We start from the raw sequence: 22,544 nt of genomic DNA, 5'->3' as shown, positions 1-22,544 counted from the left end.
TTAGCAACGATCGCAGCAGCTTAGTACACCACCAGGACAGCTTTCGATCTTTGTTAAATGATAAACATGAATAAACAGATGGCATGTCAAGAATTGACAACATACAGTGCCCAACACTATCAGCTCGTTCTCCCAATCACTGAAGTCCTGGCCAGTCTTCAAAAGTGGTGACGAACAACCTTGATGTCTTGCTCCGCCAACCATCAGGGTTCACCAACGCAGCTTTACTGTGCCTTATTTGAAAACAGTTAGTCTACATGATCGTGCAAACATGTATGAGGTAGCTAGAAGATATATAGCATTTTCACCATCAAGGTCCTCAGCTATACTTCAAGAAGACGTAAAACGTAAACACAATAGACGAACAGACTCTCTTTCTTTCTTGCAGCACTTTAACATCTCTTTTTGACTTCATCAGTCGCTAATTGCTTTTTTTTCATCATATGATAATTATTGTGTCTCTCTATAAAACAACACAAGACCAAATTGACAAAAAATGAGTATGCTTCAAAAAGAAGAAGAGGTGTACGATGTCATTATCGTCGGCGCTGGCCCTTGTGGCCTTTCCACGGCTTCTCGACTCCGCGAACATACTCCAGCCGCTCTTTTCACGGACGAAGAACACCGCCGTTACCATTGGATTGGGAAATATGGAAAGCAAATTAGCCTCAAGCATGTAAAGAGCGGCAAGATATCCCATCCCCATCACTCGGCAAGTTGTCGGCCTGAATACAAGATGCTCGTCTTGGACGCCACGGACAACAAGTGGCTCGGCCGCTGGAATCACCTCTTCAAAACATATGATATTTCGCATCTACGCAGCCCAATGCTTTGGCATGTGGATCCTCTCGATCGAGATGCTCTTCTGGCTCATACGTATGCTCACGAGCGTGAAGATGAGCTTGTTGAGATCCGCAACTGCGTAGGCAAAGAGGTCAGCAAGCACGCAAGCAAAAAGAAAGCCAAATGCAAAGCATGCGGCGGAAAGTATGTAAACCCGATTTACTGGAGCGCATATACAAAGGTCTGACAAGAGGATTCATAGGCAGGAAGCGAGAATTGATATCAACCTTAGAGAGCGAAACGACTATTACACACCATCACAATCGCTCTTTCGCGATCATTGCGAGCAAGTGGCCGATCGATATAACCTTGGAGAGAAGCTCCTCCGCAAAGAGACACTGCAAGATATCGACTTTGGCGAGGTAAAAGGCGTTTCGATAGACGGTACAAAGCTCTTCACCATCACGACAGATGCAGCTCGTCAATACTATGCGAAAACGGTAGTCCTCGCAGTTGGGCCTGCCAATACTCCCAAGATTCCATTGCTCTCATCTGTATCTCCCTCGCCCAACGGCGGGATTCCTCAAGCATGCCACAGTATGCAGATCAAGGAATTCCCAGATCCGCTCGTTCAATCACGCATCGCCGCAGGTAGATGCACCAACGTCCTCATCATTGGTGGCGGCCTTACTTCTGCACAGCTAGCGGTACTCGCTCTCCGAAAGGGAGTGACCAAGATATGGCACCTTATGCGTGGCCCTATGCGCGTCAAACATTTCGACGTTGACCTCTCGTGGATGGGCAAATACAAAAACGCAGAGCATGCGCGGTTCTGGTCCGCTGACTCGGATCTTGAGCGCCTTGAGATCATCAAGGAGGCACGCGGCGGTGGCAGTCTTACGCCCCTTTTTTACAAGAAACTGAAAAAGTGCATCGCGTCTGGCAGTGTCGAGCTTCATACTCATACAACGCTCGTAGATGCGGAAATGAAAGAAGTTGATGGCGCTCAATTCTGGATTATCAAGACAGAGCCTCCCATTGCAGGGCTGCCCTTATTCGATTATATGTATTTCGCTACGGGCATCCAGACAGATTTTACTGCCTTGCCATACCTTCAAACCATGCTGCGGAAATATCCTATCCACGGCCATGGCGGGTTTCCATGTATTAACGAGGACCTCATGTGGAAAGACGGAGTGCCTCTATTTATGGCTGGAAGGCTGGGGGCTCTTCAACTTGGTCCTGCGGCACCAAACATTGGAGGAGCAAAGATTGCGGCAGAGAGGGTAGCATGGGCAATCGAGAACATGATTACGCTTGACGGGGTGCAAGGGAATGATGAACAGGATAATAGTGGATTGGCAGAATATCTTTCAGGCCATGGCAATATGTACAGCATTTTGCAAGATGAGGTAAACCAATGATAGGCACAGCTTGTTGCTTAGAGAGTTTGATACTTGGTTTAAAACACAAATTCACATCTCAATTCGAATAAACATCATAACTATACTACAATACGTAGTAGCCAAATGTTCCGCATATCATTACTCGTATATTAATATCGTAACCGTCCGCTCGGTCTAGCCAGCAGATAAAACGCAATTTCGTCCCTTGGCACAATAGTTTTCAAACAGCCCCTTTGCCAATATCTACTTAGACTTCTCGAACAAGCTCATCGTCATGGAGGCCTGCGAGATGGCCGTCCTGCTGCCTGACCATGACCTGCTTCTTCAAGGCAGCACGCGGCGGCCACTTGGCGTTGAAGACTTCGTCCAGCTCCTCCAGAGTACGGCCCCGAGTTTCAACTCCAAAGAAGTACCAGCAGATTGCATAAATGAGATTGAGGCCGACGAAGATGAGGTAGTAGCGCCAGTCGATAGAGTCCAGAGCGATGGCGGTAACATAGGTGTTGTAAAGATTTGCGGTGTTTGAGAAGATTACGTGCTGTGGGGCGCTCAAAGTCAGCATTACTGAAATATTGATAGAGAATACTGCTCGGATTGTAAAAAGAGAGATGAAGGGCGACTTACAACTCCCATACCCTTGGCACGGGTATGGTTGGCCAGAACTTCCGCACAGTACGTAGCGGTTAGAGGAGTATACACGAATGAGTAGGCGCAGCCAAAAAGGAAAATCTATACAAGTGATCTTGTTAGCATCTACCGCCATAACGTTTGGGTTTGTTTTTGCTATATCCGGAGGGCCATCACTTACCATGGCAACACCAGCATTCGAATAGGCCGTACTGATACCCGCAGAGCCGTGCTCAAACTTGCTAGAGAATCCAGTGACTGCAGCGAATAGTCCAGCGAGGACAATGCTACCGATCCAGAGCTTGGTACGGCGACCAACCTTGTCATTGGTGGCAGAGCCAGCAACAGCACCAGTGCAAGAAACAATGGAGTTGGCAAAGGTAAGAAGCAGTCTGCGGTCAACAGAAATGATGCCCAGAAGCTTGTACATGGACGGGAGATAGTAAGTCAAGACCGAGTTTCCAGAAAGCTGGGCGAAGAAGGACATGAAGGCCATCTGTGTGAATCGCCATCGAGAGTTGCGGTCCTTGACCAGAAGCCAGTAGTTGAACACACTTGAAGACTTTTGCAATTCAATCGAGCTCTCGAATTCGCGCAGCTCGAGCTGGACCAACGGGTGGTTCAAGTCGCCACCGCCGTGGTACTTGGCCAGAATCTCGGCAGCCTTTTCCTGCTTTCCCCACATAGTGAGCCATCGAGGGGATTCGGGGATGAAGAGTGCGCCGAAGAAGATGACAAGCGGAGGGGCGATCTGGAGGGCCATGGGAAGGCGGAAGGCGAGGGTGCTGTTGTGCTTGGCGGAGGCATATGCGACACCTGTAGCGAGGATGGAGCCGGTGTAGAAGACTGTATAGCATCGCTCCTATGTTAGCGGTTTTCAACATCTCCAACGGTCTCGTTGTAGGCTGAAAAGAAACGAGCATCCACATACAGGTATTGTAGTATCCAACGACACGGGCACGCCACTGGGGAGGAGCCAACTCGAGGGCATATGTGGGAGCAGACGAAGTTCCGATAGAGACGCCGAATCCAAGGACAAAACGACCCCCCAAAAGGTAGGCGTCACTCTTGGCGGCGGTTTGTACAATGGCACCGACCATGATGAAGACGGCACCAGCCATCATACCGGCGCGACGACCGAAGCGATCGCAAATCGGGCCGGTGAAGAGAGAACCGATCATGTTGCCGATGGTGTAAATCATGAAGATGCTACCAAGATGGAATGCAGATGTGAGCCAGAGTATACTATTGAAGTGACTTCTTTGGAGTAAGTTTCAACTTACATGCCCGTGGATGAACCAAGCTCTGTGTGGTGGAAATAGTCCTGGTACTGCGTCATGGCATTGATAGAGCTGAAGATGGACTGTGTTTGAATCACTGTTAGTCGGCTCGTCTCGCCAAAGTGCATTATCAAGGTAAAATCCACTTACACCGTCGAAACCAGATGCCGTCGCGTTCAATCCCGCCACCAACAAGATCAGGTACAACTTGATGCTCGTCCTTGACCATGGATCCATCGGCGCCGCGGTAACGGTCTCATGGAAATGCGCATTGCCCTGGACTTCGGTGATGTTTCCAATGGCAGATTTGTCAAAGGCATCGCCATTCAGCGAGCCATGGTCAACGACCGCCTCAGGCCGTGACTCGTCCTTCTCACCCATGGCTCCGGTTCGCGCTGTCGACCTTGTATATCTTTTTTTCCTTTGCAGAGCTAATAGATGGTTGTTGTGCTGCTGCAAGTAAAGAGCAGAGCACGACTGTCAGCAAGGTTCAGGGAGAAGGAGAAGGCTGATGAAAGGGAAAAGATGTACGCAAGACTGACAGCGGGTCAAGATCTCTTTATGGTTTCGCGCAGTCAAGCAAAGGGCAGCATCCAAGGCGATGGTAGCAGGCCGGACTAACAGCCCAGTCTTCCCCAAGCTCCACGACGAGCCACGAGGCAAGCCGAATTCAGAGCAGGGATCAGCAACGAAGCAAGATGGAGGTTGCAGTCCATCATCCACTTGACTCAAAAGTGCAGCAAAGGCCTATCTCCTTGCGCGTAAAAGTCCCCAGCCTTCGGGGAAGACAAGACAAGACTCCGCAGTTTTCCCCCATCTTTCGTTCCCCCACCGAGCGCCAGGGAGCAACAAGCACTCGAACCATCAAGCTGGGTCTAAGGCTAGCGGCGGCAAGCCTCTGAATTCGCGGAGGGATGGGGTAAAACCTGCTGTCGATGAGTGCGTGCAAAGTGCCGTTTCTGGTTAGTTGTCGTAAATGGGAGCCCGCTGGTGGGTTTGCATCCCGACGGTGAGACTTTGCCGGCTATTCATGAGCCTTCATCCAAATGCGGGGGTAGCTTCACCAAGTGGCCATGAGACAAGACAGATGCATGAATAATGTATTGCATCTTCGGTGAGACGAGGCTCAAATTCCGTTTCATCGTCGAGGCGAAATCGAGCTGAGATGGGCTCAGCCACGATCATCTCAGGTACCGGAAGCCGTCGAGAGTACAGGTGCATATTCAGACCTTGGCTTGGCGCTGAGACTGGCTTATTGGCCCTATTGACCCCCACAACGTGTTATCCACCACCATACGAAGAGACGGTACCCAGGATTGTGTGTTCAATGTCTGCTTATAGCACTACATAGTGATGGAAGAGCTTGCAAAAGTGGCTGCCGCATCATAGCTTAGAGCCCATGTATGTATACACTCGTAAACAGTACGTGTATGCTTTGTCTTCCTCGGTACTTGTATACGTCTTGAATCTCCCAGTACCAATGTGCCCAGTAACGACACGGACGAGCGAGCAAAGAGGTGCGGCTCACTGCATTAACCTGGACATGGATCTAGACATTCTTGCTCGATCCGTGCACTGCTATTGGCCGGCCCTTTTTCAGTTGCTCCGGTCTCCTCATTCTGAAGTTGGACTTTTATCCGTTTACTTGCTAATCCCTGACCAGCAATGCTCACGCGCCCATCATTCGTTATCTGCGAGCATTGTTTTGCAGCTTTTAAGACTACATGTACCTACCAGCTTCCCTTATGCTCTGCCAGGCCATTATCTTGCGTCCGTGGCTTCTCCTTATCCAGCGTTGATGATAAAACCCCACCAACCAGACCCCCCATGCATCATCCCAACGTTGCGAGGCGCCTCTTGGCACAAGATTCTCTGTGTCTTCATTATCGGCGGTGACCAAGTAGCCCATATCAGAACGTTCCATCACGGCACGCCCTGGCTTTGAGCTCGACCCCCACGGATGCTGGTGCGAAACTTCCTCTTGGAGCTTCAAGGATGGAGGCCCTCCTCGGGCCAACAAGGCGAGATCCGTTGTCTTTATCCGTACTCCGTAGAGCTGTCAAACCAGAAGCTATCTTCGGAATAGATGTGCATTTTTATGGATATGGCTCTAGCTGCCTCAGACGTTACCTTGAAGCTCCATTCCTAGGTATAGACATGTTATCTAGTGTCCTTAGTGCCTGTATACCAGCGTCGCGCCCTTTACAGAAAGCCCATCTCCTATCTGTGATATTGCTACGCTTGCTATCTTGAGCCTCTGTACGAGGTAGCTTCCCCGCATAATCTCAGCTTGGTCATGCCTTGAAGTTGGCCGGTCCCCCACAGAATGGGGTCGCCTTCTCGACAAGACAAGCTCCTAATAATAGACAAAAGTGTGAGTCTTCAGCAGGGCGACGGACACAAGGGAACTATCAGCTTAACTATATTTATCCATCTATTTCTTTTCTTGTTTATCCCTCTTCAGCTTTAAAAAGACGCTATTGAAAGCTTCAATTTGACATCACAACAGCAAGGCGCGTATAAGACACTATTCATGGCTTGGACCCCCAACAATGGCTTAGACTCGAATGACCGCCGTTGGATGGCACGACGACATGACAAGCTATCGTGGCGCCCGGCGGGAGGTTGAAGTGTTTGTTCTGAACGGATGAACGGATGACTCTCCCAGTATTAACTTCGATAGTTCCTTGCTGCAACGTGAACTTGGCTCAGCTGGAGTTGCGATGGGGTAAAGTGGGAAGATGTTGGTTTGACGCATAACGACCACGCAGGTTCGGCAATCTTTCCAGACCGACGCGACATGTAGCATCTTCTACAGCTCTGATTCACGCCCTGTCGAAATGAGAATGCCTTTTAGCCTCTGATGAAATACACTTGTACAAGCATGCTCCAAAGGAGCTCTGCGAACATTTGTGAGCGGAGTATGACGATTCTTCGGCTTAACATATTCCGTCAAGTTGAGAGCCTGTTCCAGACGATCAAACTAACCGTCCTACGAGGAACAACAGATATGCGAGTTGGATGTCTTGAACGCATTTAAGAATATGGCCCTGAACCAAGACTAGAACATGGAGCTCGAATCTAGCAGCCTTTGAAGTATGCGTACGAAACGCCATACCCGAGAGCTTTTAATCCTGTTGCCAGCATTTATCTATTACAAGCACTACCCAATCTTATTATTTCTCCATCTGCCGTTGCCTGTACCGACCCTCTTTGCTTATAAAGAACCGGATCATTATTAGTCTCATTTCCACGCTTCATCGTCTCAACTTTTGAGTCAAGTAGAAAATGAAGTCTCTGCTATTTGATAGCTGACTGATAGGTCTGCTTCACTGATAACTCCCATGTTCAATGAATACTCCAAGCTTCAGACATAGCACAGTCGGTCGCAGATGCTCAATTGCATAGCAACTGTCTAGTAATAGGTACATTCAGATGACGATATGCAAACTCTCGATCCTTTGGCCGCTGTCTGGCTCAATAAATAAGCTATATTTACAGTAAGCCGCTCGTACGGAGACATGCCTCGGCACAGAAGCTTCATTGCCGGCAGCCACAGGCAACAGCGTCTCTTTTTACCAAATTACAGCGGTGCATTCGTAGAAAGCTAGCCAATCTGACGCCAAGAGTGAGATCAGACCCACCGAATTGGCGTTGGAAAGGTTACAGAGACGTCCGTTTGCAGTAAGCCATCGCTCAGCCCGATAGGCGCAGCCAACACAACTGGACCTCTACGTGAACAGGGCTTTACTACCACTGCATATTAAAGAGCGTCTGGTACATCCCAATTGAACGCTTTCGTTACCTACTGTCCATCATACCTTGATTCCGCTCTCAAACAAAGTTCGCCCGGTATTCATTCCGCAGCTAATTCAAACTACGACGCCACCAGCCCAGGCAGCCAATCGCCTGCCAGACCAGGTTCCCCGAAAGCCACGTTCAGTCAGCCAAAGTCTTCTCGGCCAACCGATAATTGGGGGCCAGCACCGCTTGCCTTCAGCCCGCCTACGGACTTTGCTTCAAATACATTAGAAACTCGGGAATCAAATACGACAAAAGCGAAGAAACAAAGACAATGGCCCTATTCTCCAAGCTCGCCACCGGCGCCGTGGGTGCCATCCACATCTACATCCTCGCCCTGGAGATGTTCCTGTGGGACACCCCGCGCGGCCACAAAGCCTTCAAGCTGGCCCCCGACTTCGCCACAAAGACCAAAGTGCTGGCGGCCAACCAGGGCCTCTACAACGGATTCCTCGCCGCAGGGCTGTTCTGGGGACTTGCCCACCCGGTGGAGAGCTTTGGAGAGCAGATCAGGCTGTTCTTTTTGGGATGTGTAGGAGTTGCGGGCGTGTATGGCGCGGCGACGGCCAGCAGGAGGATTTTGTATGTGCAGGCGGTGCCGGCAGCGGTGTCTGTTGCGGCCATGCTGCTTGGACTTTGAGAGGTGGAATACAAGACGATGGATGTATAATTTGACGCCTGTATATACCCTTTACACTATATAAAACGTCTTGGAACGCGAGTCTCAAACGATGAATCCTTGCACATCTATGCGTCTTGGTGAAATAAGAACGTGTACGCACTACAAAAGACGTCCACATACAAGGTATGCTTCTCACTCTGTATTCATACAAGTTCTCCAACACAATTCTTCCGAATATTCAAATTCGAAAAGAAGCCGGTAGCGATACGCAAATACACGTATATCCACCCTTTTTTGGTGTTCGTTTTTCGCTCCCTGCAGCAAATAATTGAAGTGGTCCGTGCGCGTCGCGATTAATTGCCAGACGCGCTTCATTCCAGCAAAAAGATGACCGAAACCACATGCACTTTAATTGTATTTACATCAATCCATGGCAACCTGAATTAAGCCATGCCTGCAACAAAGCGTCAAAGACCACCTGCTAGAGCAGCTTCCAAAACAAAAATAAATCCGTCCGACAACAGTCTCTCTCGATCAAAAAAGCTTCAAGATGCCGCGTCGCTAAGTGGCGATTCTGACTTTGAGATTGAAGCTGAGCTCAGCCCCCCAGAAAATGCCACCAAGAAGCGAAAGACGGCTTCTGCTTCACGTTCAGTAAAACAAAACGACGCTTTGCGTAAAAGACTCTTTGCCCGGGATTCCACAGAAACGCCAAAAGAAACATGCTTGCCGCCTTCTCGCCAGCACTCCATCATATATCACAGACCCCTGCTCTTAGATAAAGATGTCGGATCTCAGGGTCGTAAAGCCTTGCTTTCGTGGTTCCATTCCGTCAGCGAATCGCGATCTATGCCATGGAGAAAATCCTGGGTTGATCCCCAAATGATACCAGACCCAATCGAGCTTCGAACGACGCTCGAGAAACGCGCCTACGAAGTATGGATCAGCGAAATCATGCTCCAGCAGACTCGCGTGGCCACCGTCATCGACTACTGGACTCGCTGGATGGCCAAATGGCCAACGATACACGACCTCGCAGCGGCAAAATCTGAAGATGTGCTTGCCATGTGGAGTGGGCTGGGATATTACAGCCGGGCAACGAGAATCCATGAAGCAGCAAAGCTTGCAGTCGGCGATCCAGACATGAAAGGCCTTTTACCATCGTCTGCAAAAGATCTTGAAGCCAAGATGCCGGGAGTCGGGGCATACACCGCAGGCGCAATTTCATGCATCGTCTTTGGCAACCCCAGCGCCATGGTTGATGGCAACGTTTTCAGAGTGCTGAGCAGGCAACTGGGCATACATGGAAACGTAAAGACAGACAAGGCCGTCATCGACACCATCTGGGCCGCGGCAGATGCCCTGGTCAAGGCTACATCAGAGCTGGACGGTGACGATGGCTTAATAAACACTGAGCCCAATGACAGGCCAGGGCAATGGGGCCAAGCACTTATGGAGCTGGGCAGCACAATCTGCACGCCAAATCCGAACTGCTCGCAGTGTCCAATTACATCAACTTGCCGTGTTTACAAAGAAGGCGAACTCCAGGCCAAAAAGTCAAAGGAAGCTTCTCCTAGGATACCAGATATCGAAGATGCCTGCACCTTGTGCGAGCCATTCGAGGGTGGCCTTGAAGACAGCGATGATGATTCGGCACAGGACAAGAAGCGTGGCAAGGCCAAGAAACCCGATGCAAAGCAAAGCAAGCAGGCCACGTTGACAGCCTTCGCGTTTACGAAGAAAACCATCAGTAGCTCCTCATCCCTTTCTTCCTCTCCTTCGACTGCGGCTTCGGTAGCTTCCAAAGAGACAATGGAAGCAATCACAAGATACGCGCGCAGGTTTCCCGTCAAGCCCATCAAGAAAGCCGTCCGCATGGAGGAAACGCTCGTCTGTGCCATCCGCCGTAGTGACGGCCAGTATCTGATCCAGCGGCGACCACTGAAAGGCCTGTTGGCCGGGCTATGGGAATTCCCCAGCAAGCTACTCGAGACGCCAGCAAAATTGGATAAAAAGAAGCGGGAACAGCTGTCTCTCGAATACGTGTCGGGGCTTTTACATGGCACCAAAGCCAGTAAAAAGCCAAAGGTGTCATACAAGGGCGAACTGGGCAACATAGATTGGCAGTTTACGCACATCAAACTGACAATGCACGTCCATCTCTTCACCGTGGGAGAAGATGCTATGGTAGCAGAGGATGACGAGGAACAGCCCAGGCAATGGGTCGTTGATGTTGATGCTTTTGAGTCAATGGGGACGGGGATGCGGAAATGTTGGGATTTGGTGAAAGCAGAGGTTGAATAGTTGTAATGATGTGCTGGAGCAAAATGGGAAGCAAATGATTTTCAGCTTCAGGCATTGAAGCTGTTTACAGACAATGCAACTGGTAGCTAGACGGACATGAGCGTTTGATAGATGGGCATATGCTTGCCCAGATACACTCGATTGTACAGTTAATCTGTTGGAGCACATTAATAGTAGATGTAGGTATATGTTGAACCAAGAATACACATGGGCACATGGCATCTATGCAGCATCGAGACGTACTCTTTGATACTACTTTAGTATTCTTCACCTTTATCAGACTATGCAAGGAACAGCAATTGCAAAGCAGATCTCCCGCGCAGAATTACAAGCAGGTGGATGGGGCTAGTCGCTCTGGAGGGTTGCAGTATTGGAACGCAGATGTCACCGACGCCAGATTACCACGTGTATCAAGAGCAAAAAGAACTCACTGGGCAGATCTCATTGATTGTGTCAAGTCAGATTTACACTTGTTGGGCCATGCCTCAAGTACAGAGCTTCTGCTGTTCACTGCTCCTTTTTACAAAAAGTCCAGGGTAGGCTGGGGGCGCAATGCGTCCCAGGGACTAGGTAATTAATCGATTAGCTGGCGAAAGGGGGTGGAGGCTCAGGCCGACGATTCGTACATAGTCCGGCCTTGTTCCCCGCCCGCCTTTTGCTCTCCCAACACTGAACCCTTTGATATCCGCCCGTCGAGTCTGCAAGGTACGCGAAACGAAGCGCAGGGAGAGCAGAGAAGCGCAGGATCCAGAAGAGCCCGTCTCAGATCGATGCTAACTCGCCGTCTCCGGCAGATCCCGCACGTGCCGACCGAGCCTCGGAATCATATCCTGCGCTCCTGAATCGGCGGCCCGCCACGAAGACGCTCTACGAACAACACTCTATATCGCATCTACAGCGCCAGATCACAACAATAGAGAGCGAAAATGTCTGGACTCGACGCCCCCGATATCGTGGCCGCCTACGACGATGTGCGCAACGACAAGCTCGAGACCAATTGGATGCTCCTCTCGTACGCGGGCGCCGTGGGCAACAAGCTGGCCTTGACGCAGACTGGAACCGGCGGCCTGAGCGAGCTTGTCGCGTCCCTGAGCGACGACGGGGTGCAGTACGGCTACGTGCGGATCGAATATGCCAACGACAAGGAGAGCACGCGGGTCAAGTTTGTGCTGGTGATTTGGATCGGCAAGAACACAAAGGTGATGCGAAAAGCGCGCGTCAGTGTCGAGAGCAGCGAGGTCAAGAAGGTACTTGCGCATCACCACCTGGCCGTGACGGCGGAGGAGGAGTCAGAGCTCAAGGAGGACGACCTTGTGAAGCTGCTGAGAAAGTCTGGCGGCGCGGATTACAATGGTGGACGGGGTTAACTGTATAGCTGTGAAGAGGAGCTTAATTTGGAAAGGGAGAGAGGGGAAGAGACGAAGCAGAGAAAGGAGATTAGACACCAGGATAGATGGATAGATGGATGGACGCGAAGGAGGAGAGGGAGCTCAAAAAAGCTGGATATCAATATAGACTATATATACGCAATTTGTACTTAGCGGATTTGCATCAAGACACTGACGACAATGACATGTACCTAGTGATGGAAGATGACGCGCAAAAGTAGAGAGAGGGAAAAAAAGATTAGGGATCAGCGCGATATGCTGTAAAAAGAGACGAGCAAGACACGCGAGCAATCGGCTATCAAGTTCTGACCGAGACAGATGGGCCGAGATTATCGCAAGACGAAACTGCGGTGGATCGCGGCTTGCCACGGACAATGAGACAATGAGCGGATGGATGCAAGGGATAGGATGAGACTACGAGGCTAGGCTAGAATGGTTGTGATGGATAGATACGGGAGCAGGGCTGTTTTGAGAAAATTAACAACAGTGCGGTGTGCATTTGTAGCGAGGATAAGAGGATGGATAGACAGGCCAACTCTTGCGTATACATGGGATATCGAGCAGCATCGTTTTCATGTAAGCCAAGTGCTGCTTTTACTTTGTTTATATGAATTGAAGACACCAAAAGTGCTTCCAATTGTCTTCTCCTGGTGTATTTGTGACATGCAACTTGAAGTACAGATGCCCCTACTGAGACACAGACACAGCTCTAGATAGCATTAGCTGAGCGTATTAGCTGGCAATCTATTGGCAGATAACGGGCTCTAATTTGCCGTGTCCATCGTCTAGACTCCATCAACTCGCTCTCCAGGGATCAACTTTGTTGAATTCGACGGGCAGCCCTCGCTCTTAGAGCCTAGTGCGTGGAGAGGCCCTCGTGCAGTCTTTCCTCAACAGCCCACCGAGAACGGGTTATTGGGGCTTAGCGGCGAGTTGGCGAATTTGCATGTGCTTGCGGGTCCTTTTTTGTCTGTACTGACTCTGGTTTTTTTCTTTTCTGTCTGCGGCGTTGCTGTTGCTTCGTATTCATGTACATGCAATGCAATGTACCTCGTGAGACCTTTTGTAGGCACATGCCGCGTTGGCGATTTGGCATGTTGGCATGCCTCACCAACGCGTTGGCTTCAAGCATCAACAAACAGCTCTGACTGCACTGATACGCGAGCAAATCTCATAAGCACCTCTCATAAATCTTATCTGCCATCTCCAGCCCGCTGCCACTCGTAAGCATCCTAAAAACAAAATTCAAGATCTACATCACACAAGTCTTACGCTGCACCCTGGATTTAAAGCCCTTCTAGAAACACTAAAACAAATGGAAACAGCCGTTCACACCACAATCTCGCAGGCTTTCGTTCGGCCAAGACCGCCTCTTGCGGCCAAAACGACGTCTGACGTAGTGTTGGCAAGGTTGGACAACCGTCTAATGCCACTAACGAAGCCACCTGGGGCCACCGCCGAGCCCACGACAGCCAGTCAAAGCCAGGCAAAGCCATCCCAGGACCGGTTTTCTTCGCCTCCCCCTTGTCCGGTCCAGTCTAGCCCCGAGCCTCGCTGCCTCGCTAGCCTGGGGAACTGCTCCAGTTGCGGCGCCATATCGTCCAAAAGCCCATCATCCCTTGAAGATGTTGATGGGAAAAACTCGAGCTAGCGTCCAATCCGCCATGGGGGAAATACCTCGCTTGTAGTAGTAGACGGATATGAATGTACCTGCGATCCAAGCAGCTTTGGTATCAACTCGAGGCCTCTCACGCCGTCCCAGGTCCAAGGACAAGGCTCTATTTAGCCCCATGAATGACTCTCCTGCTCGTCCATGTCGTAGCCAAAAGCTGCACCTGATTGGAACACGGACATGGCTTGTTTTCCCTTTTCTTTAGCGCCAACTTCTCGGAGCGTCGATCCACGCCGAGTTGCTTTTACTGAAACTGGCCGGAGCCGCCCCGCCGGTGCCAAATAAGAGAGACGGGAGAGGAAAAAAGAGGAGAGAGAGACATGCTTTTTTGGTACTTTGTGATTTCCTCGACTCGGTGGTTTTCCTCTCTTTCTCTTCTCTCGTCCTCCTACTTGGACTTGAATTTTATCTTGTTTTTTTTTTCTTTCTACTTTCCAATTCTCATCACCTTTTTGGAATCAGAGACACTCTTAGCCTTTCCCCCACCAGAAAAAAAAAAAAAAAGAAACACCAAATTTCTTTCTCTTCTTTCTTTACAAAGTCCCCCGTCCTCGTCTAGACAAGGCTCCAAGACCCCCCAAGCACGCGACAGACTTCGCATGCGGCCTAGTCGCACATGGACTTCAGCTCGTCTATCACAGCATCCCGGTTCCCTTGACCCTGCTTACCTGCATGAGTTTCGGCGCTACAGCCTCTCAACACAATCGACTGTTGGATCTCGTAGCCTGTCGCAAAGTCTAGACCACACGTGCCTTCTCTCGCTGCTCCTCCTCGTTTAATTACCCACTTGCTCTATTTTCCGAGCCTCTTTGAAATCTTTTCTTCTCGCCGTGTGCCTCTAGCGACGTTCTCTTCTCCGCAACTCCTCTCGTTGTCGTGATACCCTCGGTCCTTTCTCCAGACGGCCTCGTCCTCGCCCGTCATGTCGTCCTCCTCGTCCAAGGGCGCAAGCCCGCCTGCCATCGACTCCAAGCGGCTGGAGAGCAACCAGCTGTCCAGCGTCGAAGACACCGCCGACCACCTCCTCGAGACCCTCGGCTACACGCCCGAGCTGTCGCGCAACCGATCGACGGCCCAAGTCGCCTTCATGTCCTTTGTCCTCGCCTCGATCCCGTACGGCTTGGCCACGACGTTATACTACCCGTTGCTGGGAGGCGGCCCTGTTGACATCATCTGGGGTTGGGTCCTGGTCTCTCTCATCATCATCTGCGTCGCAGCCTCGCTGGGCGAAATCACGAGTGTTTATCCTACTGCCGGAGGTATATCTCGCCAATTCCAGTCGCTTTTTTCGCTTTTGGATCTTGCGACATGCCTTGCGCATTTGTCGCGAGCTCTCCAAACAACCGCAAAATATCATAAACAGTGCTAATCTTTGTCGCTTTCTCCAGGTGTCTACTATCAAGCCTTTATGCTGGCTTCTCCCAAGTGGAGGCGCATTGCAAGCTGGATCACCGGTTGGCTCTTCATCGTTGGCAATATCACAATCACCCTGGCCGTCAACTTTGGCAGCACCTTGTTCTTCGTTTCGTGCATCAATGTGTTTGAAAAGGAGCCTGGTGTCGGCATCTTTGCTGGTGAAACATGGCAGGTTTTCCTCATCTTCTTGGCTCTGACGCTGTTCTGCAATGCCGTGTCTGCCTTTGGCAATAAGTGGCTCCCTTGGCTAGATGTAAGTCGTCTGATATCTTTTTTTTCCTTTTATAGTTGACTCCAAGACTGGTGATTTGTCTTGCCTTGGCCTATCCCCGTTCCTATAATCTCGCATGCTAACTCTGCCGGCAGACTGCCGCTGTTTTCTGGACATTTGCTGGTGTCATTGCCCTCATGGTCACTATTCTGGTCCTTGCCAAGGAGGGACGAAACGATGCCAAATGGGTATTTGGCCACTTTGAATCCTTCTCCGGCTGGCCCAGCGGATGGTCTTTCTGCGTTGGCTTGCTTCACGCTGCATATGCTACCTCTTCAACAGGAATGATCATTTCGTAAGTGACTTGCTTTTTGACATGACCCCTTTCTTCGTCAGGTATACTAACAGGCCGACGTCAGCATGTGCGAAGAAGTCAGAGACCCTGCCACCCAGGTCCCCAAGGCCATGGTTGCCACCATCGTCATCAACACCATTGCCGGCCTGCTGTTCCTCGTCCCTCTCGTCTTCGTCATCGACGACCTGCAGGCCCTCGCCGAGCTTGTTAGCGCCCAGCCCGTGCCTCCCATCATCAAGTCCGCCGTCGGCTCTTCTGGCGGTGCCATTGGCCTCCTCATCCCCATCATGGTCCTCGCCGTCATGTGCGGAATTGGCTGCACCACCGCCGCGTCTCGTTGCACTTGGGCCTTTGCCCGTGATGGTGCCATCCCGGGCTCCAAGTGGTGGGTCAAGGTCAACAAGACTCTGGACGTGCCTCTCAACGCCATGATGCTCAGTATGGTTGTACAAATCATCCTTGGAGTCATCTACTTTGGCTCTTCCGCCGCCTTCAACGCCTTCTCCGGCGTCGGTGTCATTTGCCTGACCGCCGCGTATGGAACTCCCGTTGCCATCAGTCTGCTAAGCGGAAGGAAGCAAGTCCGCAGGGGCAAGTTCTATCTTGGCCATCTTGGTACTTTCTGCAATGTCATCACAGTTGGTAAGCATAAATCATTCTCCAATTCCATAATTGCTATTGCCAAGTAGTTGACTAACTGAATACGTTTCACAGCCTGGTCTCTGCTTGCTATGCCGCTGTTTTGCATGCCGACTGTCATCCCCGTCACAGCCGAGACAGTCAACTATGCTCCCGTTGTGTTTGTTGCCGCGATGCTCGTCTCCGGTATCTGGTACTGGGCATGGGGCCACAAGAACTATGCCGGCCCCCCCTGTGCATGAAGATTAAGCGAGTTTGGACCCTTTTCAATTTTTTAAATATATATATATATTTCCTTCTCGATAAGGACAAAAAGAGGATTTTTGATACCCAAGGAGTGGCGTTTGGTGGCTGGTGTTTTTTGAGGTGAACGATGATGGCGGGAAACAAAATTTACATAGTTGGCTGAATAAATTATGAATTTTGAACACTCAGTTGTCGTTGCTCCTTCGTCTTGGCATAGAATTGACTCAAAACAGACGTCCAGTTGTCTTGAAAGGAGTCAAACTCGTGTCATATGCCGTTGTCATCGAGAATTTCACCAAAGCAGCAACACTTGCGAAGACTGAGCTCAAGGTAAGAATCGGTATCCCTTTCTTTCTGAGACTTGAACTGCGCACTGACTACAAACTAGGCAGACTCATGAAACTGTCTCCTCATACTCCCTGCAGAAAGAAAGAAGCAAATAACGTGAGACTGCTCACCGTCACTTCGCTTGCTTGACTCAAAAGAAAAAAAAAACTCAAAACATGGCCCCCACGCAGAAAAAAAAAAAGGAGGCAAAGAAAGTTTTTTTTTTCCTCATGTGCCACGCGACATACCAGATATGCCTCCCTTGCTTGTCTAGATATACTCTACATATGACCCTCGCATGCATAGCCGCGGATATTTTTTTTATACAAACGTCATAGATCTGTCAATGCAGCGGCATAGATTTCATAATCACAATTCGAGATATGAGGAGAGAGAAAAAAAAAGAAACCAAAAGCCAATGTGAGTTCTGAGTTATTACGTCTCCGATATGCACGTTCCCAACTCTATATCATCCACCGCAACAGGTCACGCCTCTAACTCAAATTGTCATTCACTGCATCGAAATCGAAATCGAGAAAATGCAAAGACCAGAAAAGGCATTCGAAAAGCGCCCCCATACAGGACCCTGTCCAAAAGTTTAAAAAAAAAAAAAAGGCGAGAAAAGGGAGAGAGTCATGAGGGAAGTTAAACTTTTTTCAAGTATCCCTGCCTTTTGCGTCTCTTCCCATCTCGTGATGGAAATCTTCTCGCTAAACCCCGAACTTCTGCCCACGAACCAAGGGAGAACTGCAGTTCCCCCCCATATTCTTCTTTTTCCCACGTTTAACGGAGCTAGCTATACCTCACAAACGAAGACACGAGAGAGACTTGTCACTTTGACGCAGCTGACTTATACTTGCATGCCTACAGTACATTGCATTGCATCTACATTGCTAGCGGGACAAGCCAAGCCTCTCTGCAGCTTATCTCCCTCTCCTTCTCTCCCTTTTGGCTATCCTACCGCTGTCATTATGTCGGTGAGGGATGGAAATCCTGGGGATGGCAGTTGACGGGAACGGGCCTTTCAGCCGTCACTCTTCCTTCTGCCAGCTAGACTGCTCCTACTAGGGAGAAGACTATGTGCTTATCTCGCATGGCTAGGCCAGCTGATGTGATAGTTCAACACCATGCCTCCTGTATGCACATACATGGCGTACCCCAGAAAAACGCGAGCCGAGCCAACACGTATCAATATAAGGGCTGTTCAGCCAGCTGCACCTCCAACGTCACGCGTATCCTTCCCGCAGCTCGTAAAAAAAGCCGCCAGTGCCGCACCCCGGATTTCATGTATATGCATCCAGCATCATGGTTGTTTGAGAAAGGAGCATCATCCACGCACTTGGAGATGCAAGGAGAGAGTATAATCCCGGCCACCCGTCTAGTACAAGTACCGCTACAAATGTCCTTCTCCCGGAGGCAATGCCTATACAACCAGTAGTATACTACTAGAATTAGGAGGGCAACAATGCGTATACGCGGGATCACTAGCTTACAAGGCCCAAACACCATCGATTGGTAGAACCGTCTTTTAGCCAGAAAAGATGGTGATGTTACTCCAATGCAAGCCACTACAGGGTAAGGTCGAGTGTGTGTGAGAAAAGAGTCTTGGGGACTAGCGGTCAAGAGACTACCTACGAGAAACGGGAACTTGGACCTTTGCCGTTGGCCTATGGCTGCAAGAGCTCACCGATCTGCTTGTTGGATTCGATTTAGCGCCAGTCTTGTCCTCCCCATGCAATCCGTCCAAGGTTTCGGGTCTGTTGCCCTTCGCTCCCTCCATCCAATCCTCCAATCCACGACAGGTAAAAAGCTCAATACTGTACGGAGTACTCCGTAGCTACAACCTTGTATATCATACTTTTTGCCTTGTCTCCCATGCTCTCCCCTTGTTTGCGTCCCAGCTCATCGGTCAGTTCATGTTATGCTGTGCTTTGACCGATATCCCAGGGCTCCTTATCACGACCTGCCGCACTCAGCTAGGGTCATGACGTCTTGTATCTGTCATGAGAAAGTTATCGTCAGCAGAAAGAGGAGCCCCCTTGCTCCGAAAAAAAGAGCTCCGTAAGCCAGACCCCCATCAGAAAAAAAGAACGGCTGGTAATAAAAGAACGGGAGAGAGAAATGAGCATTGAAAAAGAAGGTAAAAAGCAAAGTCCGAAATCCCCTTCCGCGAAACTACCACATCCTGCCAGCAATACTTGGTAGCATCGGCCATCTTGTCCAAAAGCTGCCCGACGAACAGCTGGCTGTCCATCTTCGGTCCACCCCTCTTTTTCTTCATCTTTGTATTGTCGTTTTTGCGCTGAGGCCAAGCATCCCCCATGTCCCAGACGCCCGTTTGTGTTAATATATAGCATCAAGCAATCAATCAGAAATGATCATTCATCCGTCGCCGGCAGCGAGTGGGGCCGAGTGCGTGTACATTGAGCACACTCCGTCTGTTGGCATCCCATGCCTTTTGGACTTAGTTCAGCAACGGCAAGCCTGCTCCGTTGGGAGAAGCGTATTGCTATTATAACTTCCAAGCGCTAGATATGTACGGCAGGCGCTTCGTGTGCGCTTCAATTCCATGAAGCTGCCCCAATACGGCGTAGTTACCGTAGTATTCGTGCTACCGTCCGCATCGGTGTGGCGTTCGTGGCTCGCCAGAGAATCTGGAGCGCGCATTGCAGCTCTCGCTGCAGCCCTTTTTCTCTTCCCATGAGCCACAAGCTGCAGGCCGGTGGTCAATAGCTTCGGCCTTCAATCTATTTAGAATTCAACGTTGGATTGCGGGGAAAGGACCGCGAGCTTCCAGCTGATTACATCTTAGGGTTGTAATATAATTTCACTGCTGCTGCCACTACTGCTCGTAGCTGTATGTAGGAGCATCAGAAGCGAAGCGAAGCAATTGAGGGGGTTGCAATTGAGCATGACATGGCACGGATGAAGCTTACAGCAGCCGTTAGCTCCATCTCCATCTCCATCTCGTCCTCGTCCTCGCCGTTATTCCGGAGACGCATGTACAAGTACTTCTCATCAGTAGCACTGCCTATTCCGTAGTCTCCATACGAGTAGCAGCAGCGGCGGCAGCAGTAGCTAGCATGCGCTGGGATTCGAATCATCGGCCCCCAGCCGACAGGCGGCGCCAATGGAAGTCGGTGTGACAGCCGGGGTGACCAGTAAACTCAAAGGGGGGGTGTAATACCAGCTTGGGAGAATGGTCCCGGCAAAGATACAGAGAGAGAGCTCAGGTCGGGCTGCATACGAAATCTAAAAAAAAAAAAAAAAATGGTAATGGTCACGGCAAGGCGGAGCTGTGCTGGAGAGCTAGTTACCCTATTTGGCGAGTCCCATTGAGACTCCTGGAGATGTTGATATGGCTATCCTAGTCAGGTAGTGTGTGTTAGTCGAGTTTTGGCACCCAAGAGAGCCACTCTGGCAGAGAAAATAACTCTGCGATCGTCGCGAATCCACCGCTGGGACAGGGTACGTATTTCTCGATCCTCATAGTGATCCATGATCAGGGCTGGATTTGGCATGCACCTCATCGCGATCTGGAGGGGCGAAAAAAAGGATCCGTGTTTCGCATACCCAGGCTCCCCAACGCAATTTCAAACGGATCTCTTTAAGATTACATGCTGGTAAAGATGAGGTCAACAGACGGAGAAACATGGAGAAGAAGAAGGAAAAAAAAAGAAGTAAAAAAAAAAAAATCTTCCTGCTGCTAGTAGGCATTACTACTCCTGCCGCTTCGTACTCAAGCGGTGGAGAGAGAGAGAGGCAAACGATGTCACAATGCATGAGTAACGACGGCACGAGTAGCAGTCAGTCGGCTGCGGCGGAATTTGACGTGGCTCAAAGGGGGCGTGCCTTTTCCTTGTTCTCTCCGTCTGCGTTGTGTTCTTGTTTTCTTGCTCAGCATACGGTATATGGTATGGATAGCAATCTAAACTCGGGTGCGGCGCGGGCGAGCCAAAAGAATGCGGCTTGCGCATCATGGCCCTTCGCGGCACGGGATGGTGGGCAGACCCCGACTTTGATAACAGGATTTGGCGCAAACCCTTTGCCAGCTAGCAGTATTCGCCATCGAATTCTTGATGTTGATGGATGGATTGATTTGCGGATTGCGGCCCTAGATTTGCGCGGCGCCGCCTTGGAATGCCAATGAGCCCCTGATGGTCGCTGCGCGCCGCCCATCAGTCTAGGCTTGTTCGCCTCGAAGGTGGTATTCAAGTATTGGAGCTGCTCGGCCTCCCGTCGATCAGGCCTTCTAGACTTTTTTGATTTGGCTGATCCCCCGATCTAAGTCGTCCGTCGTCTGCCGTACCGGTGGCAAGCCGAAGATGATTGCCCAGCTGCTCGGGCACTTCTCCCGTGCATATCTGCTCACAGCCTGAGGCCCAATGTCTCTCCCACCGCACCCAGCTCAATCTCCGGGACTCGTCCACGAGGCAGAAACCAGCGCGCAAAAGCCTCCGTAACACAGCATCAGCATGTCGTCATCGGTTCGTGGCCAAGGCAGAGGCAGCCCCGCCTCGGATCCCTGTCCGCTGCAGCACGCAACTTTGAAACGCAGCACCGCAGCACAAAGTCCTCTGGCTGAGACGAGTTCGTGGCCGGCGAGCTGCTGCCGCCGCTTGCTAGGGGGGGCTCTCAATCTCGGTGGGCCGTTGGCGCAGACAAGACCAGACCGATGGGGCTCGTCTGCAGATTGTGTGTGCGCCGTCAAAATTGCCCCCGTCCACCGTTAGCTGGGAACCGCAGCTCAGACATGGTTGCATCTACTCGTAGTACAGTATCTCGACATGCCCTAGCTGGAGTTGCTCGTAGCGCCTGTGCGTTTCCCAGTATGGCATGAACCCGCGGCGATGCAGACTCAAATGATCAAGTGCCATGTCAGTTCCGCCGCCGGCATAACGTTAAACTTGCCGGGGGGGACAGCTCTGGCTGGCAGTGTCAAGCTGTCTACCGTATGAGTGGCAGGAAGATGCCACCATCTTTTTACCCCGCCCTTTGTGATATGCACGTTAATAAAAGGCAGATGCTGATGGAGGCTTAATAAACTGATAGCTCCCAGCATCCGTCCACGGATGAGACGGGTTTGCCTGGCATGTGATATCCACGTTATCAGTCATCCTGACTGGAGGTTGGGCAATTTGCAGTAAACGAGCTCTTGCTTGGAGCCACAATTGCGGAGCAGAGATGCAGGGCGACCAAGGCTAGACAAGAAACGCATCCCCACGAAGAGGTGTGGTGGGAAGCTCGACCCCTGGCGCCAATGGCCTATCCTTGGAGTAGTTCAACGCCATGTGTACGAGCCATGTATAAGGTACGGAGGGAGATGAGATGCACGACAAGCCACCACCTGGGGGCTGCAGGTGGCTTGAAGGGTTGTAGCTTGTCGAACCACGAGACCATCTGGGCTGATATTGCCGACTTGGTAGATACCATCTGTGTAGGGATCAGTTGTCGAGTGGTCCCAGCG

The 22,544-nt window shown here is 50.7% G+C and overlaps 7 protein-coding genes across 7 annotated transcripts; 6 read left to right on the top strand and 1 right to left on the bottom strand.

The window, feature by feature from the left end:
• The first annotated feature begins 297 nt into the window (after window positions 1-297).
• TrAtP1_005161 (uncharacterized protein) lies at window positions 298-2,258 on the top strand. The gene is made up of 2 exons (XM_014093408.2): window positions 298-987; window positions 1,046-2,258. The coding sequence occupies exons 1-2, from the start codon at window positions 497-499 to the stop codon at window positions 2,205-2,207; spliced, it is 1,653 nt and encodes a 550-aa protein (XP_013948883.1). The 5' UTR covers window positions 298-496; the 3' UTR covers window positions 2,208-2,258.
• A 6-nt stretch (window positions 2,259-2,264) lies between these two features.
• On the bottom strand, window positions 2,265-4,843 carry TrAtP1_005160 (uncharacterized protein). The gene is made up of 6 exons (XM_014093407.2): window positions 4,247-4,843; window positions 4,100-4,179; window positions 3,748-4,025; window positions 2,998-3,662; window positions 2,814-2,918; window positions 2,265-2,727 (listed from the first exon to the last, which is right to left on the bottom strand). The coding sequence occupies exons 1-6, from the start codon at window positions 4,475-4,477 to the stop codon at window positions 2,437-2,439; spliced, it is 1,650 nt and encodes a 549-aa protein (XP_013948882.1). The 5' UTR covers window positions 4,478-4,843; the 3' UTR covers window positions 2,265-2,436.
• Window positions 4,844-8,171: 3,328 nt separating this feature from the next.
• TrAtP1_005159 (uncharacterized protein) lies at window positions 8,172-8,537 on the top strand (the record flags this gene model as incomplete). Its single annotated transcript, XM_066112608.1, has 1 exon — window positions 8,172-8,537. The coding sequence occupies one exon, from the start codon at window positions 8,172-8,174 to the stop codon at window positions 8,535-8,537; it is 366 nt and encodes a 121-aa protein (XP_065968693.1).
• A 319-nt stretch (window positions 8,538-8,856) lies between these two features.
• On the top strand, window positions 8,857-11,053 carry TrAtP1_005158 (uncharacterized protein). The gene has a single exon (XM_014093406.2). It carries the CDS (start codon window positions 8,970-8,972, stop codon window positions 10,821-10,823), a length of 1,854 nt encoding a protein of 617 aa, XP_013948881.2. The 5' UTR covers window positions 8,857-8,969; the 3' UTR covers window positions 10,824-11,053.
• Window positions 11,054-11,749: 696 nt separating this feature from the next.
• On the top strand, window positions 11,750-12,190 carry TrAtP1_005157 (uncharacterized protein; the record flags this gene model as incomplete). Its single annotated transcript, XM_014093405.2, has 1 exon — window positions 11,750-12,190. One exon carries the CDS (start codon window positions 11,750-11,752, stop codon window positions 12,188-12,190), a length of 441 nt encoding a protein of 146 aa, XP_013948880.1.
• Window positions 12,191-13,860: 1,670 nt separating this feature from the next.
• Window positions 13,861-17,028, top strand: TrAtP1_005156 (uncharacterized protein). Its single transcript, XM_066112607.1, has 5 exons — window positions 13,861-15,142; window positions 15,272-15,552; window positions 15,666-15,865; window positions 15,930-16,507; window positions 16,580-17,028. The coding sequence occupies exons 1-5, from the start codon at window positions 14,806-14,808 to the stop codon at window positions 16,744-16,746; spliced, it is 1,563 nt and encodes a 520-aa protein (XP_065968692.1). The 5' UTR covers window positions 13,861-14,805; the 3' UTR covers window positions 16,747-17,028.
• Window positions 17,022-18,131, top strand: TrAtP1_005155 (uncharacterized protein; the record flags this gene model as incomplete). Its single annotated transcript, XM_066112606.1, has 2 exons — window positions 17,022-17,080; window positions 17,948-18,131. 2 exons carry the CDS (start codon window positions 17,022-17,024, stop codon window positions 18,129-18,131), a joined length of 243 nt encoding a protein of 80 aa, XP_065968691.1.
• Between the last annotated feature and the right edge of the window lie 4,413 nt (window positions 18,132-22,544).

This window comes from Trichoderma atroviride, chromosome 2 (assembly GCF_020647795.1).
Source record: "Trichoderma atroviride chromosome 2, complete sequence".
Taxonomy (NCBI): Eukaryota; Fungi; Ascomycota; class Sordariomycetes; order Hypocreales; family Hypocreaceae; genus Trichoderma; species Trichoderma atroviride.
This window is presented reverse-complemented; position numbering and strand designations above follow the sequence as displayed.

Coding starts and splice junctions, on each gene's coding strand:
- TrAtP1_005158 (XM_014093406.2), top strand. CDS start 8,970: ATGCCTGCAACAAAGCGTCAAAGACCACCTGCTAGAGCAGCTTCCAAA.
- TrAtP1_005160 (XM_014093407.2), bottom strand. CDS start 4,477: ATGGGTGAGAAGGACGAGTCACGGCCTGAGGCGGTCGTTGACCATGGC. Junction 3,663..3,747: donor CGTTGGATACTACAATACCT/GTATGTGGATGC, acceptor GATGCTATACAG/TCTTCTACACCGGCTCCATC. Junction 2,728..2,813: donor GTGCCAAGGGTATGGGAGTT/GTAAGTCGCCCT, acceptor AGCGCCCCACAG/CACGTAATCTTCTCAAACAC.
- TrAtP1_005161 (XM_014093408.2), top strand. CDS start 497: ATGAGTATGCTTCAAAAAGAAGAAGAGGTGTACGATGTCATTATCGTC. Junction 988..1,045: donor TGCAAAGCATGCGGCGGAAA/GTATGTAAACCC, acceptor GAGGATTCATAG/GCAGGAAGCGAGAATTGATA.
- TrAtP1_005156 (XM_066112607.1), top strand. CDS start 14,806: ATGTCGTCCTCCTCGTCCAAGGGCGCAAGCCCGCCTGCCATCGACTCC. Junction 15,143..15,271: donor TGTTTATCCTACTGCCGGAG/GTATATCTCGCC, acceptor CGCTTTCTCCAG/GTGTCTACTATCAAGCCTTT. Junction 16,508..16,579: donor CTGCAATGTCATCACAGTTG/GTAAGCATAAAT, acceptor TACGTTTCACAG/CCTGGTCTCTGCTTGCTATG.